At 43.1% G+C, this 18,885-nt stretch overlaps 1 protein-coding gene across 24 annotated transcripts in view; it reads right to left on the reverse strand.

Moving 5' to 3' along the window:
• Positions 1–415: 415 nt before the first annotated feature.
• MAP2 (microtubule associated protein 2) overlaps positions 416–18,885 on the reverse strand; it is a 170,777-nt gene continuing 152,307 nt past the window's right edge. For all 24 annotated transcript variants that reach the window (XM_054278303.1, XM_054278302.1, XM_054278306.1 and 21 more), the window contains 5 exons: positions 18,107–18,260; positions 15,283–15,626; positions 2,815–2,896; positions 2,203–2,315; positions 416–1,567 (listed from right to left, as the gene is read on the reverse strand). In XM_054278303.1, the coding sequence (XP_054134278.1) occupies positions 1,352–1,567; positions 2,203–2,315; positions 2,815–2,896; positions 15,283–15,626; positions 18,107–18,260 (909 nt within the window). In that variant the 3' untranslated portion in view covers positions 416–1,351. The remainder of the gene's footprint in view (positions 1,568–2,202; positions 2,316–2,814; positions 2,897–15,282; positions 15,627–18,106; positions 18,261–18,885) is intronic.

The raw sequence follows: 18,885 nt of genomic DNA on the forward strand, positions 1-18,885 counted from the left end.
GGAATGAAGAAAAATATGAGGAAGGAAGGGAGGGAAAGAGAAAGGAAAGAAAGGAAAGAGAGAGAGAAAGAGAGAGAAAGAGAGAGAAAGAGAGAGAAAGAGAGAGAAAGGAAAGAACGAAAGAAAGAACCAAACTATTGTGGATTTTTTAAAAATCCGTAGTCCAAACTCAGCCTTCTTTGGAGACTCTTTGACAAACATCTGGACCCCACAAAAATCATTTCTTTGTGAAGAAAGGAAGGGAAGAAGGAAGGAATCCTTTTTCTAGCATCACAGAATAGACTTGCATCTGTCACTAAAACAGGGTCACGGCTTTTAGTTGTTACAGAAAGCAACTTCATGCTACAATTTTCATCTTTTTTAAATGTATTCTTATGAATAGGGAAAAAACCCCCTGCTAACATCTACTTTTACATACCTAAAATTGCAACACCAAAGGGTGCAAGAGACACAGATACTGTGAATAAAGAAGTAGAATATTCAAGTATATGAGGAGGGCGTATCACAAATGGCCACAGAGAAATATATATATCTATAATACTGTATCAAACAGATGGAAAGAATGTGGAACTGGTGGTATGCACACAAATCTAGCTGCTTAACCAACTTTTCTAATCAGACACAAGTCTGTTGGGGTATGAGTGCTCGCTTTCAGCAGCTTTTTTACGTCACTTCCCAAAGCACGATTCAAATGTTTTCAGCTAGTATTTTTAGTTATTATTTAAATAATTTATTGGCTTTTCAGCTATACACTGACATAATTAACCAGGTTCAAAAAATGTTAATAACTTAATTCAACTTTTTTTCTACTCATTTATACAAAGTAACTTTTTTTTTTTAATTAAAGTTGAATTTCCCTATATGCCCTTCCTTCTGGTAAGCAGACCATTAATTTAACCTGTAATAACTTACAATGGGCAACTTTTCTTTTTTATTTCCCCATCTATCAAAAGAACTGTGAAATGAGCAACTTGGGATATTAACAAGGCTCTTCAGAAAGAGGTGGATGGCCTTCAGGCACATGAAAGGTAAAAATGCATTTTTATCATACTACAGTACTCCATGCAAGACAGAGCAGAGCAACAATAATTGTCCAATGTAACATACCGCTGTATACCCATATAAAGCCAGTGTCTTCCTGTTGTAAATGGAGGTCAGGCCAATTTCTGCATCTATGGAATTTATTTTTTTTTCTGTTTTTTTCTTTTAAACTGTACGGTAACTACAAGTCTTGGGATGTAACTTAGTTTTAGACATGGTAAAGAATGAACGTGACACCTGCTCTGAGCCCATTCCTGCCAAGAGCTCATGCCTAAATATTATTACTTCATACAATGCAAAATGAGCAAATTCATAACCCCTGCTTGGCAAGGGCTGCTGTGACATCTTCAGCAAGGGTAGCAAGCTGGGGTGATTCAAGCAGGTTGATGCTTCCAGAGGATGAGACGTTGCTGAGTCTGCGTGGCGAGGCCATGCTGGACCTGCCCGGTGACTGCGTGATGATCTCAGCCCCGTGGTCAACACGGGCCTTGGCGTGCTCTCTGAAGTTCAGCTTCTGGCTGTCAATCTGCTCCAGGAAAAGAAAGAATTCCACACATGAGATGTTCACTAAATGACCTTGTTATAGATCATCATTTGGGCATCATTTTGCTTATTTTTAAAAACTATTAGAAGGATCTAAGCTTCTTTGCTCCTTAGAAAATTGAATTTTTCACCTTGTTTAAATAGCTACTGGCGTACTATGTTACATTCTCTTACCATTTCTGCCTCCAATGGATGCTTTAAAGAGAAGTTCCTAGCTGTACAAATTTCATAAGCATTGTATGGGCACTGTGATTTGTTTTCAAAATCTGTATTTTCAAATGTTTGTGGGAGTGATCTTACTTTCAGGATGTTTTCCTCCTGTTTCACAATGGAGTCCTCCTCTCAGATCATACCTGTGCTGTCCCTCAGTCCCAAACAAGGGACTTTAGGGGGAAAAGACAGTGCACAAACTACATGACATTTCACTCTCAGCTTAGATGCAGATACAAGATGGGTCATTCCAAATTTCCAAGGGAACAAATTGGTACATGAGTGTGCTTGAAAGAGGACAGACAGATGTTTCCTACTCAATTCAGAGCCAGCACTGAATTTACAGCTCTAGTAATTTCACTGGGCCAGGGGCACAGTGGGAGCCTTTTCTGACAGCTGTTCCTTTACCTTGACATTACCACCACCAGGTACATGGTGGGCATTTTCCAGTGAACCAACTTTAGCCTGAGCTTTTTCTTTGAAATCCAGTTTCACACTCTCAATTTTCACACGCCCACCTCCTACAGAGGAAAAGGAAACACAGATTAGGAAATTGAAATGGTGCAGGAGAAAACGAGTGCATTCATGCTTCAGGTCACACTATCTCCCTTTTAGTTGAGATCTAATGATTTTTGAGAAGCACAGAATGATGCTCTGCATGTTCAGTAACGTATAAAATCTTCAATATATATTTTAACTGTAAGCAGGTGCTGCAGTCCTACTGGTTTTCATGGGATTTAAGCACATGCTGAAGTATTTCACTGACATCAGACTTCAGCCTATATTTCAATCTTATGCCGAGCACCATCCTTTGGCAGTATTTTTTCATCACCTCCCTAAACTAGGTGGTCTCATACCTTTATGTCTTTATATATTTAGTTAAGTAATTTAATGTATTTTTATTACTAAAGAGTATTTCTTTTCTCTTTGACTGTAAAAGAGAACAGTATCATCCATGATTCTGAGCTCAACAGTATTGAGTTCTTGCTTTGTCCCACAACCCATAAATTCCTACAGTACCTGGTTTGTGGTGGATATTCTTGAGCGAGCCACACTTAGAAGTCACATGACTCAAGTCAATCTTCTTGGTTACAATTTGTACCTGCCAAAGGTGCACACATACAAAAATTACAGGAATGAAAAGAAAAAAATAAAAAATTATGTTAAAAGCCAAGCTCTGCAGAGAAAGAGTGAGAGGCTTCTATAAACCACTGGAAAAGGAGAAATGGTTAGTAGAACACAGACCATGCCACAAAAGAGGAAACCTCCCACCTAGGGGGATGACAAAGCTGGGTTAAGCTTTACTATTAGCAAAATGAAGAGGAGGATGAAGGAGATCAGCTTGTGGGTTCTTTCTAAAATGTTTCTGAGCCTCCTCCTTTCAGAGTGGGTGCTCCAGAGCCCTGCACACAGCAGGACCCATCCCATTTGCTTCTGTCTCGATTATGCATCCTGGCAACCAGGATATTTTGGTGACTGCTTTTTTCTCTACCATCTGTTTTTTATTTTTCTGCATCTATATATGGTATCCATTTCCTGTCAATCCACTATGCAGAGTCTGAGTAATCTACACATGTGCCTCCTGCTGCTGTACCTGAGCAGCTGAGGTTCAGCCAGCTGGCTCAGTGCTCACTGCAGAGCAGAAGGTCAGGCATCCTCCCTCCTCCTGCTGCCACCTTGCCATGGCTGTGCTGACCCCAGCTTGGGAACAGCCACAGAGTGACACTCCCAAGTAACTCCAAGATGTGGCCCGCAGGCACTGAGCTGGCAAGCCCCAAGAAGTCACAGCCAGCCAGGAGCTCCAGGGTAACTGCAATGCCACTGGCTTGCTCACCACACCCCCAGTGGCTTAGGCCAGCACTGGCTGCTATACTGACCCTGCCTGGATCAGACATGCCCATTGCATCAGCTCTTCCATCTGAGGGGTGGTCATTTCCATCAGGGCAGTCATAGCCACCTTGCTACTCCAGTGTGCCCAGTAAAACCAGGAGGTGTCTGGTCAAACCCTGGGCCACCTCAGATCCTTATGGAAGGATGCTGTGACATCAGCACTCAGCATGCTGGCTGATCACACCCTCTTCTCTGAGCTTTCTTTGTCCTCCTGTTTTATTTTTCTTCTTCCCCTCTGCTGAATGCACATAACCGAAAGGTTAGCTGAGGAAGAACTGGTGCACAGAAAACGCCCAGTGGGGAGGCTGGAGCCTCTGTGTGCTGCAGTCTCTTTCTGGAAATTACTTTCTTGGGCTCCTCCCATGAAAGAAAGGCACTGAACCATTCTGGCTCAGACTGCACTTTCACTTGGGCATTTAGCAATAACCTTTATTTTATCATTTAGAGATAAACCTTCTTTTATCACTTATAGATAACCCTTCTTTTATCACTTAGAGATAACCCTTCTTTTATAATTTCCTTTCCCTGTCCAAGTTCTGAAAATGTTTTGTGCTCTGTGGGGAGAGATCAGGAGGCCACCACCGTAAACACAGGGCCCACGCGACTACCAGACAAACTCGCACGTGAAACAGCAGCAAGAAGGAAAGCAGTGCTCAGAGGAAGGGAGACAGAGGCTTCTGCCTGCGTGAGGTGCTTCACCACAGTGGAAGTGCCTGTTCCCAGGGTGTCCATACTACTTACATTTCCTCCCCCTGCAGAATGTTTGATGTTATCTCTGGAACCACACCGGGACTGAATATCGCTAAAATCGATCTTCTTGTTTAAAATCCTAACCTAAAAGGAATTGGAGGTAACTTACACATACCATACACACACTCAGTTGGGGGTGCAGGACAAGGAAACCAGGGTAATTTGCCTCCTACAGTGACTCCTTCTTCTGACACTTGTATTGAAATGTGAGAAAATAAACCCTGTCAATCTCTTCGTATGTTCACATAGCATCTGTAAATACATTGCGCTGCTCTTTTTCTACCTCACAAAGTGGTGGTGAGCTACAACGGGGAAAGTTCTATACTGGGAGGTATCAGAGGTGGCTTTTCCCTGAAAAAATTAAAGAACTCCATGCTTGCTTGGACTGGGCCTGGTCTTTGGACAGCCTGTCCTAGGGTCTATTGAGTGATGTTCAGTATTTCTGCTGAACGGGCTACAAGATGGGAACCCACCTTCCCACAGCTCAGCACTCCAGCCTTTAATGCAGAAATCCCAGATCCAGTCAGCACAGGCACAGGCTGAAATCCTGAGGCATTTCAACCCATCAATGATGACAGCACCAGGCAACCCCACACAACTGGTAGGTCACCTTCAGAAGGGCATCTTCAATAGTCAAACTGATTTCTATCCTTCCCCCTCCCATCTGCTTATCTGTCCAAGTAAACGTACACTGAAATATGAAAGCAAATGCCTTTGGAATTTCATGCTTGTGCTTTCTTTCAATATGATGTTTGTTTAAAAATGTACCCCAGTACTATATGAGACACATGTCACATCAGTTACAGAACCACACATCAGACATGTATTCAGATCTGACTCTCAGACAGCTTCTGGCTAGACACAATTGGGCAAAACAGAAGGAAAGCCTTCCTGGCACTTTCTGAGCACATCTCTCAATGATGGATCAGCAGCACTTCTTAGCTATGGCCACAGGGATTCATCTGCTCTGAAAATGCTGACTTATGGGTCATGGCAAGACCTCTGCACTCCGGGCCTGTAGCTTAAAATGGAGCCAAAGCAAGGTGAAAAGTTGAGAGAGTGCCTTTGATCAAGTGCTTAAAGGCTGATTTGCACTCAGAAGTCTGACAGTTCATGAGTCTCATGGCCCATGGACCCAGCTAGCAGATATATAAAGAACCAATCATCTCAATTATCTCTCCATCTCACTGGGTGAAATGTGTCCCTGTGCAGCAGGGCCAGCAGGAGACCTATGCATCATTTGTGTCCTGTGCTGAGGGCAGGAGAGAGCTGAGGGACATGCATGCATTCTGCTGCTCATCTGGCACAGGGAGGAACTGAACTGATTCAGGTTTTCCCTGATGATCTGTTTCTCCCTTTCCTGGGATATATCAGTGTCCCTGCACATATTTAAATCATAACTACCCTCTATAACTAAGTGTTCCGCAAATGAACAGAGCTTTGTTTCCTGTAAATAAGGGCTTGAACTGCTTAATTCATCCATCCTGTATACTCCAGAAAGCTCTATCCCTTCCAGCCAGCATTTTGTCCCAAGCTTTCTCCCAAGTCTGCTAGACTGGGCCAACAGGCAGTATAATACACAACCAGCCAAGTGTTTGCTGTCTCTGATTGTGAAGAAGGGCTGAGTTCACTGCCTTTACCCCAGTGATGGTGTTATGCTGAGTCCCTAATCCATACTCTGTCAAAAGCCATCACTCTGTGTGGAGGAACCTCCTGTATTTCTCACCACTGCTCCCTTGCCAGCACTGGCTGAAATTGTCCAACAAGTTCCAAATGAGTTGAGAAAGGCTGAGACTGCCAGCCAGCCAGTGTGACTGCAGGAGCAGTTTTGTTTGAGGAATCACTGCAATCAGGAGAGGGAGCTTACCAGAAAGGGACAGGAACCATTCAGACTAAAGAGAAATTTGGCTTGCAAACAAAGAAGAAACTTTGGCTTGCAAACTGACTATGAAACATTTGAAGCTGGCATCTGGAGGGAAATCTTCAACTATCAGAGCAAGGAATTGCCACGTGAGGGAGCACAGCTACAAGAAAATGGCAAACTTTCATGATGGCATTTGATGAAAGGAATTAGATGACGCAGCTGCCTGCAACAGAGGCAGCACAAACACAATGAGTCACCAGGAAGGTTCTCTGTGTTCTAAATGTGTATGTACATCTTGTGTGTGGGTGGAGGTGTGGTAGGGATGCACATATATGCACTTCAGTTGTGCTGCAAGTTAAAGGAAAGATCAAGCCCGCTCATGCTCTCATTCAGGAAAGGAAACATTTTGTGTGTGGCAAAATGAAAGTCTGTGGCAGAAACAGGACTGCTTTCTATCCACACTCTCTAGAAATCCCAACAAGATAATATCACGACAGAATCCCTTGTAACCCCTGTTCTAACCTGCCAGTATGAAGTGGGTACCTTCTCTTCTGATGTGATACTGGTCTGCCCAGGTATGCTGGGAAGGGCCTGGAAGTCAGTATCTGGATTAAGACGAAGCAGAGGTTCCTCTGCACTTGTCATAATTATGTGTAATTAAACCATGGTGGAAAATTAAAGCCTTACAGACAATGCAATGTTTATTCTATAAAACCATATTGCCCAAGCCACCCAAAACTGGCTTCTGTCTGAAGCCCTGGATGTCTGACAGGCCTTCCCCTCACTCTGTCTTCTGCTGACTCCTCAGCAGTGGTCCCAAACTGAAGCCCAAGGCAGACTGTGTGCCAGCCTGCACACAGCATGGCCCCAGTGACTCCCACTGCTTCCAGAGAGCTCCCAGCAGGGCTGGGAGAGTGCACTCCAACACCCACCCACGCAGCTGGAATGCTGCCTGTGAGAGCTCTGGGCAATGGGGAGCATTTATGATGCATAGTCTGCTGCAAGGAAAACAAGTGCAGAAGGTATTTTTCTCAGAGTTGATTTAGATGAGGCATATATTGCTCTGCACTCAGCCCAGTTAACTGGTTCCCTTCCTACTCCTTCAGTGGCCTGACTGGCAATCAAAACAGCTGGAGGTCTAAGGGAAGCTTCTACACCAGAGCACAGGGAATAGTCTTGAGTTAAGCTTGCTGGCACAAGAAGAAGACAGGCTATGAGACACAATATCTGTGAATCTTCCAGTCAGATACATGCCTCCTGTAAAGCAGAATATGAGTTGGATTTCAAAGACTCCCTGTACAACAGTTTGCAGGTCCTCCTCTGCCAGTACTACACCACTGTGTTCATGATGAGCAGAAATTTGTAGAAACACTAAGAGGAAGGCAGAGAAATGGCTAAAAGAATTTAGTTCAGTTGTGTTTAGTAGTTTAGTTCACTGCTAAAGACAACATCAATGTCCAAAAGCTGCCTATGCAAGAGAAAGAACTGGATTCCATTGCTGCCTAGAATAATTCAATTCAGCTGCTTTTCACAAGAGGAAAAGCCCCTAACTTATCAACATCTGGGCAGAGTCCATAAACAGCTTCCCTTCTATGGCATGCTACAATGGTACAGATATTTGAAGAACAAAAATGGTGATGCTGATGATATTACAGGCTCTGAATATTTTTTCCAAGGAAATGATGGCTTATGTTCTCCCTGCCTTGCAATTAGGGCCTCTGAGAAGCTCTGCCACAAATACTGCCTAAAGCATTCAAAATACTCTAGCTTGGCTCTACTTGGCTGTTTGAACATGCTGTGGAACTGTAATACTAGGAAAAGCTTCCAGACTCCTAACAGCTTATCAAAAAGGAAAGCTTCCTTCTATTTACCACAGCACTTTGACTAAGCTATATCCCAGGAACCAGACATTCCTTCAGTGTTTGATCTCTAGGTTAACACAGGTATTAAGTGAGACAAGAATTGATCTTGCACAGGAAGCAAGGTTAAGTTTAAAAACTGATTAGAATCAAGAGAGAGTTCAAAGTGCTTCCAAACTTATCTGCTGCCAAGGACAGATGATACCAGACTTCCTGCTCCTGCCAGAGGCTACAGGGAGAGGAAAGTGAGACAGAGGGTATTTATTTGGCCTAGTAAAGTCCTTGAAGAGGAAGACTGTGCCTCAGATTTGCTGCACCTACAGACAAGGCTTGTGATGATGTTCAGCCTTTGCACTCCTGGAATGAGAGGATACACACACACCAGCAAGGCTGCCAGTCCAGAATCTAGTGGTATTCAAAATAAAAGGCTGCGCTGGACATAGGCCCATAGAATGTCCCATTCTCACCCTGCTCTTAGTAAAGGGTGAGCAAGGCACAGTCATTTCTGACCTTTAAAAACATACTGAGGGGCAGACACTGAGCAGATAATATTGTCATCAGCCAAGTCTTGAATCCTTGCACAGGACAAGAGTGGCTGGTTGACAAGCTTCTCTATACCTACCCTCACATCACTGTGTTAAAGTAATTAACAAGATGGCCTTGCTGAACAAGGCATGTCCCAACCAATCAGGGAGGAAAAGCCTGTGGACAAATACTTAGAGGGTCTGCATAATTATGCCAGAAGTACAAAATTAAACCAACATTTTCCATGCCAAAGAGTTTACAGTCAATAGTCAACAGCTGAATTTAACAGAGTTCAAGGAAGTGCAAGATCCCTGTCAGATGAACTGCAACACATTCTGTAATCACACTCCTCACTAAAGCTGGAAAGCTGATCAAAACAATTGTAAAAAAGTATTGAAGATTGACATAAAATTAAAAAAAATCCTAGGAGTGCAACTAATTCACCCAAAACACAAAATCCTTGGTTTAGTACTCCCTTTAACAACAACAACAACCCAACAACAACCAAACTAACAGATTTTGCTAAAATTCAGAATCCGATACTTAAATTCTTTCACACAACAGTTCCTACTCAGGGAAAGAGTACTATTAGCTTCAAATATCAAGTGTTGAGCATCAGGTGTCTGTTTCCAAATCAGTTTCTGTGTCTTTGAGAAGAGATGAGTTTTCAGCCACTACCACTGGAACTTCTTTACTCCAGCATAATGGAGACAATTAGGTTATTCTGTTCAAGTTCAAAAATACCTTGCAGTCATCTCTTCATGCAAGCTGGCTTTCCCAACATTCAGCAAATATGTCCCTTAGCATTTTATTGTTCAAATCCAAATTTCCAATATAAAACCATCTATTCTTTTCTTTCTTGCCCTTCCTGTCTACCAAAACATTTTTTTCTAACCTTTCCATGCAAAATGGAACACTATAATATGATGAAACAGATCTAATCCAGATTATGGATTAGATCCATAATCCAGACTATGGGTTAGATCCAGATTATGTATTCCCTGAACATTTTTCCCAAAACAACAACCTTTCTCATTTTACTTCTCAAAATTTAGGCTACTTAGAGCTCAGCTGGAAACACCTCCTTTGCTGAGCTTGCTGCTGGGATAACTCAGACTTCCTCAGGAATTTACCTCCTAGTAATTTCAACCTACTCCAGGAAAAAAAAATACAGCTTCTTCCCATAGTTATTAATGAGAGAACAACACCACCATCACAGCTGGGATTTGACTCTTCTAACATTAGCCAGCTAAGAATTGGAACTAGCTGCTTAAGCTGCCAACTGTAGCTGGTGGAAAAGATACTGAATCCTCCAGAAAGTGGCACCTCCAGCCCTAGACTGAGCATCTGAGTGGCAGAAATCAGGGCACTGCTGCTCACTGCCTACAAAAAACGGAGAGACACATATGGCTGCTGCAGTGGGTAGAAGTTCTCTTAGTGGCTGGAGCCCATGGGACTGCTTGTGAGCCTCCTGATTGTGGTTCACAGTTTGCCTCACAGGCAGGGTGCACATTTTACAGATGGGTTAGGCACTGCAGTGATGTTACTCTGTCCTAATTCTCTGCTCAGTTCTAGCAACCAAACACCTTTCCTCAAAAAAGCCCTTCTGAAACTTGCTAGAGGCTGGCAGTGATTGCTTAATTTTTCTAAAATATGAGTCAGGAAGAACATCTAGCTTTTTATCCAGAATAATTCAAGGCTTAACTGTACAGACTGTACTCAGGCAAGCCTTCCTTTGAACAAGTGCAGTCTGAACACTGGAGCTGCAAAATGTTATTTCTGTCCAATCTGCATTTTTTAGCCAAAATTCTAAATTTCATAAACTTAAAAATTACAGGTTTGAGCTGTGACAGATTTTTGAAGGTGTACCTGAAACTCCTAATTTCTCTTCACATTTGTAGATCTGCAATTAACAAGTGGTGAATTAATTTCTAATTTTCAGTGCAGAACAAATCCCTTCAAATGTCTTGTAAATCCCCAGACTTGGGAACGTACAAAGAAAGCAAGAGCAGACTGACAGAGATGAATTTATTTTACAGTTCTGAATTGTTGAGTTGACAAATGCACAGACTTATTCCAATGAGTAAAGCCAACAGTGTGGAAACAATTGCCTCCCAGTCTCTCAGCTCCATCATGTAACAGCAGCCATGCTCCCTGACAATCCACACCTCCCTGTACAGCTGCCTCAGGTGCCTCTGGCTGGGGAAGGCAACAAGTTTGGCCCTTATAAGCTCATTTATGTTCATCACTGACCTGTGCAAGAACATCCTCTTAACTTGGGCCTAAATGGTTTTCATTCACCTATGTTGTTACAATGGACTGGAGAAAAAGCACATGGTGTGCTGGAAGGAGAGGGGATCCAGCAACAGCTCAGACTGCACTTTTTGTGAAGCCTTGCTCTCTACCATCTTTTTAGACACTCTTCAGCAGCCATTGCACCAACAGTACATAACTTACAGACTTGCAGATTTTGGGCAGTCATGAGTGTTCATAAAGTGGTGCAAAGACATGCAGAATGGGGAGGAACTATAAGATGCCACCTTGAGGGGAAGTTAACTGAGAACTTTTGATCTCCCTTTCTCCAGGAGGTGCTCAGCTCTGGTGCCCCAGCCAGACCAGTCTGTGTCTGTACTGACTGCACCCTGGCACACTGTCACTGAGGCAGGGAATATGCCAGAAGCCCACTGACCTCTGCAAACAGGGTTGTAAATCATGATGATGGGGGTCTGGGGTGTGTGCTGGGAGGGAATCTCCCCTCCCATCCTGATGCCTTTTCATTGGTCCTAAAATCAGGAGCCAGACACAGTTAGGGTGGTAAAAAGAGGTTACCTTTGTAAGGATCCTTTGGTGTTTTCCACCTGGCCAATTGTGCACCTAAGTCGTACACACAGCATAATGTATATACATTTTTTATAGGGTTTACCAATTAGCATGTCTGACAAAAATCCCCAGTTAGAAGCATGGCTGGTGAGGTAATCGCCCCAGTTCAACTCTTTTTCAAATTCCCCCTCTTTAGATAGGGGCTAAACTGTTTATAAAAACATGTCTGGAAGAGCTGGCCTCAACCTTGGTTCCCAGGAAAAACCAAGATAGAACAGGAGCCTCAAATCCCCAGCTTGGAACCTTTGGAATGTGTTTTGTATTTCTGCTTATTGGGTAGAATCAGGAAAAGTACTGGAGATAAGCTACAAATACAATAATAGGATACAGAGCTACAAATTGTCTTAGGTTGGAAATGCAAGATGTGGCCGGGGGTGTACATTCTATGGCCATCTGTTGGAACCAGGTGGGGCAGCCATCTTCTGTTAATTGGGCCACCTGTTAGAACCAGGTGGGGCAGTGTTCTTTATCTCTGCCACACCCATCCTCCCTCCAGGAGATCTCTTCTGTTCACAGCCAGTGAGTGTCCCTGCATGGCTGATAAAATTCCATCATCCCATGGGGAGATGCTCTGCCCAGGGGAAGAGCCAAGCATTCCTACCTGGATACAATCTGACACTGGGAACACCACAGCAGCCTTTGCCCACTGCATTCCCAGAGGAGCAGCTTTCTCCTCCCCTGCATTCCCAGAGGGAGCCCAGGCCCATCTCCAGCACCCCTGGAGCTTCAGAGGAAAACTCCCCCCTTGTGCAGGATCCCTGCTCCAGCAGAAGCACAGCTGGCACTGCAGGAGGGCTGAGCCACCATGGAATGGGGCTGTGCCACCTCCCTGACACACAGGGGGGCAGGGCCTGTTCTGACTCTGGCAGTGTTGTTTTGTATTACTGCATTTTTATTTTTCTTTATAAAGAACTGTTATTCCTACTCCCATATCTTTGCCCAAGAGCCCCTTAATCTCAAAAATTATAATAATTCAGAGGCAAGGGGTTTACATTTTACATTTCAAGAGAGGCTCCTGTCTTCATTAGCAGACACCTGTCTTTTCAAATCAAGACAAAATTTATATGTAAAAACACAGAGAATATATAAAAGAAGACAAGGCAAAAAAAATCAATTAATCATTAATCCAAAATGATTTTGAAGCTAAGATACCCATTCAAGCCTCTTCATCTGCCCACCTCTGAGATGTCTTACCAGTGCCAGTCCATTTTATCACCTAATGAAAAAGCCTATTCTCCTTGTAGGCATTTCTGTGGTTTTTGGAAAGCATCTACTGAATAGTGGTGTCATCAATTTGTTCAAACTTTCTGACTCATTACTAATTGCATTTTGTTTTCTACAGTTTAGGGAAGATGATGAAGTTCTTCCTTAATCTTCCTAAAAACCTTCATGGAACATTTCATTCTTCAGCATGACTTAGGTATTTCTTTTTTCTATGTGTCATCTTACTTCTTACAAGGTGCCTGCCTGTCACTATAATTAGTGGCATTTTAAAGCTCATGCATGTAATTCTAGTTTATGCAGCTCCATTCACTTAGATGATGCTCTGCTGCTTCACATCCACTGAAGTTCTTGCCTGTGGCTGAGATTTTAGGTATACATTTTAAGATAAAATTAAGAGAAATCTAGGTTAGTTTTATCCTTGGTTGCTGGTCCATGAAGCATTCTAAATACTCTGCCTTGCCAGGAATGAAAATACTCAATCAGTGCACTTCTCTACTCTGATATGGTACCAACCACATCCATAGACAGAATTTCAAAAGGAAAACCGAAAATCTGAACCAAAAAAACACAAGAAAAAAATCAGTCTTGGCATCTAAAACAGATTTCCAACACCCTCTCCCAGCTCCCCATGCTTCCCTTGGGCTGTCTGAGAAATAACAGATGCAAATGCGTTACTTTTGTGAGCACAGCATTTCCTCCCCAGCTGATGCAGTGTGAAAATCCATCTGAAGCCCAGCAGACATACCCATGAGCAAGTCTCCTCTGAGCTTTGCCAGTGATGATCCATTTCACCACACTGTACCAGAAAGAGAAAACCAGACAAGCACCTCCTGGCTGCACCACAGAGCAGAGAGCCCTCACTTCTCTCCACTGCAGAATACCAATTAAAACACTAAAATGTTTCAAACCCTCTGTTCCTAGGGGGAGCTTAATGCAGTGCAAAGTTAGCTTGTTCCTTCCCCTAAAAGCATTCTCTTCACACACCACACTCACACAACCCCCATCAGGTGGAATGATTTTTCCCCTTTTCTTTGTTTCTGTGCCTGGCAAGTCAGAGTTGAAGGAAAATCAGTCTGCTGTCTGATGAGCTTTTGATAAAATTCCAGGCTGAAGCACTGCACCTCTTGATTTATTTAGCATTCAAACATCCCCAAGAGCTTCTTCAATTTTGCAATCCAGCCTCTGGCAGTTTCAGAGTGCAGTTTTCTCTAGAACAGCTCAAAGTTAAGAGAAGTCCTTGTGCCAGGCTCAAATATACCACTGGTAAAAGGATAGTCAGTCTTGAAATGACACTTTTGGGCTGCCTATCTGTACTCCTTTAGTCATTTGCATATTATGTTTATGTACTTCACTTGCCCAAATACATGCTGGGTTTTTCTCTGCTTGTTTTTCCTGTTGCTATCAGCACTTCCAGTTCAGGTTAACAAGAAGCTTTCTGTTTGTTTCATGTATCATCACTAAAAGCAAATAGCACATAACAGCTCATTTCAGCCAGGGTAATATTGCTACCAGACATTAAAGAACTGAGCAGACACAAGGAAATGAAATTAGCTTTCATGTGCTGCTCTCACAGACCCTCTAAAATTCAACTGCAGAAACTGGAAAAGAATTATCCTAAAACCTCTTGTCTAGACTAAGCAACTATGGCATAAAGGAGACATGAAGGAAAACTTTAATGAGCTTCTCTTTGCCCAACCCACAGCTCAGTGGTTACATGCCACTGAACTAAAAAACGCTTTAGCTTCAGTCATGTGCAGATTTCCCCTGGAATGCCCACAGCAGTGAAATGCCATCCTGTGCCATCCTTCACTGCTCAAAGACTCTGAGCAGTTCTTTAGAGCTGCTAAGGACATTCAGCTGTCTAGGCATGGTGTCTACAAAGAAACACAATTTGCTGTGGCCTCCTGGTTCTTGTAAAATTGTTACAGCCCAGAGAGAGTGACAGAGAGGAGGAGGAGGAGGAGGAGGGTACCATGGTGCTGGTTTCAGGCCTTAAGTCCAACAGCTGGGTCAGTAAGAGGAATGCTAATCCAGGAGCACAGTCTGAATTTGTGTTGCTGGAGTCCCTGCACACCCATATCTACTACCTGGTACAGCAAATGGAGTGGAGCTCCCATGCAAAATAATCACACCTGTCAAAATAAAGGCAGAAGTACCTTTGCTGAGGCATTATCTCTTTGACTTTATGAGTAACTGGCTACTGTGCAAATCCTGGAAAGTACTGAATGTGGTAATTTACCATGAAAACAGATCAACACCTTAGAGATAGCTCACTGTTTAAAATATGAGCCTGTTCTTTTTCTCTGGAAGACCTACAGCAGGTACAGTTAAGTTCTGAAGATTGTCCTCTTCTCTGCCATTTAACATCACTTAAACAAGAAAGGGATTTGGAGAACACAAGTAGCTTTATAAGGCAACTCAAGATGTCTCCTGTCACAAAGGTGCACACAAAAGAGTAAATAACATATGGGTGAATATGAAGAGTGGAATCCTTACCTGCCCTCCTTTAGGCTGGTATTTGATATTATCTGTTGACCCAATTTTGGACCTGACATTCTTGAGGTCAGGTAGAGGCTGATTAATAACTCGTAGCTGCTTTGGAGTGGCTGGAGATTTAGGAGGAGTGCGGATTATGGCAACTTTTTTCTCAGTAGGTACCAGTATTGCAGATTTGGGGGTCCCAGGAGTGTGGGGAGTTCTGGAGTAACTGGGTGTCCCTGGAGTGCCTGGGGTACGGGAGGCATAGCTTGGTGGTGTCCCTGGAGTGATGGCAGTGGAGCCAGGAGTAGTGGGGGTAGAAGTTCCACTTTTTCCCGTTCTGCTACGAATTGGCTCTGATCCTACATGCAAGAGAAAAAAACAATCAGCTTTAGAGGCACAGAAGTACAGCTCTTCTTCCCTTTGTACTCCCAAAAGTGCATCCCTGTGTGCCATGCAAGACACAGCTCTTCAGGTGACAGTGCTGCTGCTGGAACAGCAGCAGGAATGGGTCACTCTGTGTCTTACTTGGCTAATCAACCTGACAGGAATTACCTGGCCATGAGAGGTTGAGCTCTCCATTGTGTACCACAGGAGTGCTTCCCACAATACCCCTGCAAAGCTGCCTAAACAAGGCACATCATCACATTTATTTCCATTTTGGGCAAAGGACGAGAAGCATCCTTGGAATCCAACCTCTGGGACTTGATCCAACCAATTTCAGTGGATCTGGGCAATAAACTAGAAAGCAGTAAAAATTCTGACGACATTCCTGAAATTAAAAGCTGTGAGTGCCTGGCTGGAGCTGTTTCTCATACCACTGATAGTAAAGTGCAGATGAACCCCAGGTGGGCATTCAACTGATGCACAAGCTATAGCTCTGGTGTGTGCATGGGTAGATGTCCTCACATTCAATTGCTATTTTTTGTTAGTGCTGTGAAAAAAAAACATTACCAGAGACAGCCTTGATAAAAACCATTACCTTGTCTCTGGTAATGTTTTTTTTTTATTTCCATGCAAGTAAAAAAACCCCCAACTCTATCATTTTGTAGCAGCTCCATTCAGCGTTTATGGCATTGCCAGTCCTTTTCACTGGGCACAAGGATCAGTCTAGCTGTGTTTTCTGCAGCCAGCTCTGCTTCTAACTCTCAAACATAAATAAACAGAAGCTGAGGTATCTCCAAAGTTAAATTTTGCTGAGAATACTTATGGAGAGAAAGATGAAGGTAACTCTCAAAACTTGGGAACCCCAATGGCAAATGGGTGCATGTATGCTTTCACTCTTCAAATATTCAGAAATTATAAATCCAATGGGCCTCTCAAATCCATCCAGGGGGACAGATTCTTATATTATGTATTATCATTCTGTTTGTGCAATGATGGTGGCCCAAACCCAATGCACTCCTGTCCCTGGGGCTCAGGAGACACTCCTTGCTCTTCATGATTCATTAGGCAGACTGAACATACCCCACTCACCTCCCCTTTCCCTAAACAGGTTTCTTTCTTTCCAAACCAACCCTAAAGCTTCTTACTATACCATCTGAGACAGAAAGTGATTTTTTTTCCCACCTCCTTGCAGGCCTGGTGTATTTACTTTTCATTTCTCAGCTCTTCATCACCTGCCAAATGCTTAATGGCCTCTCACTCCTGGTCAGGAGAATGGGCTGGTTGCTGTGGCAGCTGGAAGTCACTCTGCTTTCAAAGAGTCTCTGTTTCACCTTTGGTGCATCACTTATGACTTTTTTTGCAGAATTTAATCATCTACTTCCCTTAAGCTGTCTTAAAAAGAGCTGAGACTGGTTTCTAAAGAGAGAAGACAGAAACTCCTATTGGAAAGCAAGAAGCCACATGCAGGTTCTAAGGCCTGGCTAAAAGTTCTGGGGTTATTTAGTAAATTGTCTTTGTCCTGTAATTTATTTTGGCTTGTGATTTGATAACTTTGGTCCTCATAAAAGGAACCTAGCTGGTTCACTGCCCCCAGTGAGTCACTCTGCTACTTAACATCTCAACTCTCAGCAGAAATTTTACCCTAGGAGTAGAGCATAGGGAGATAATTACTGGGAAGCAGCAAATAAATGACTCTAACTATCAGGTTCACTTTTCCAAGACCCATCAGAATATTTCAGGTTGTCTGCTTCAGCTTTGACTCATTATTCCTTGCTGCTGTTTGTAAATGCTCTGTGTTAAGTACCTCACCCAGCTCTGAGCTCCCTGCAAAGGCATTTTCTAATATCAGCAATTAATCTGGGCAGCAGACCTTGCTCTGGGCACTGCAGGTGCATCCTGTCCCTGTTTTCAGGCACTTGGCATGTGAACAAAACCAGTTCTACAGCGTGCGGTGTTCACAGGGGTCCCAGGATGAGGGAAGAGACGAGAATGTTGACTCCACATTTCAGAAGGCTTGATTTATTATTTTATGATATATATTATATTAAAACTATTCTAAAGGAATAGAAGAAAGGATTTCATCAGAAGGCTGGCTAAGAATAGAAAAGGAATGGAATCAATAACAAAGGCTTGTGGCTCGGACAGAGAGTTCGGACAGCTGAACTGTGATTGGCCATTAATTAAAAACAACCACATGAGACCAATCACAGATGCACCTGTTGCATTCCACAGCAGCAGATAATCATTGTTTACATTTTGTTCCTGAGGCCTCTCAGCTTCTCAGGAGAAAAAATCCTAAAGAAAGGATTTTTCAGAAAATATCATGGCTACACTACAGCACACCCCAGAGCCACTCCTCTGTGTCAGAGGCTGTGCAATGTGACAAATCTCACGAGGATGGAGACAACCACCAAAGCAAGAGAAGGTGAATATGCAAAATAAAGAGACAACTCACGGGTAGTCCGTCGTACTGAGGAGGAGAGAGAGGATGTGAGGGACAGGGAGTTCTCCTCTCTGTCTCTGTCTCCTGAAACACCTCGCCGAGGAGGGAGGATGGAGGAAGGCCTTGGCAGAGATGAACGCTTCTCGGGGCTCTTGCTTACTCCATCCTACAGCAGCACAACAACAAAGAAAGGTTTAGTTTGCAAACCTCACTCTTTGGGCTATGATTTCCTGTATCTACACACAGAGGGGAAAACCTAATCCTGTGGGCCCAGTTTGGGATCAGTCACCCTCCATGCTCTAACTTAGCTCCCTGGTGCATCTTTACGGCATCCAAACCTCTTCTGATTACTATCCTGAGACATCTAGGGATATTCTTGGATCTAAATATGGATTCCACAGCTGGCTCTTACTAAGGAAAAAAGAGTGGGGTTTTTAAGTGCAAATTGAAAGTAAACTCTCTAGAGCTCAAGTGTGAAATTCCTATATGAATTTACCTGCAAAGTAACTGCACTACTGGTGTCCAGACACTAGATTGGTACCTGTTGTGTGATTTTTGCATATTCAAACACTAACTTGTAAATTTCTTATGGACATAAATTTTTAGCTACAGGCTTTGATGGTATTTTCTGTTTGTTTTTTTTTTCTTTTTTCCTGAATTTGGATTATAAATCCTGCTGTTTTAATTCCTTCTATAATAAAATGCTTACTTTTTGAAATCAGTGCATACCTTCTCTTTACCAGAGTAAAGTAAACCTTTACCATTAGGGCAATGGACATGTATGTTAGAAT

Source organism: Melozone crissalis, unplaced genomic scaffold, assembly GCF_028551555.1.
Source record: "Melozone crissalis strain CALT ecotype California unplaced genomic scaffold, PUWL_Pcris_2 ptg000023l_1, whole genome shotgun sequence".
In the NCBI taxonomy this organism is placed as follows: Eukaryota; Metazoa; Chordata; class Aves; order Passeriformes; family Passerellidae; genus Melozone; species Melozone crissalis.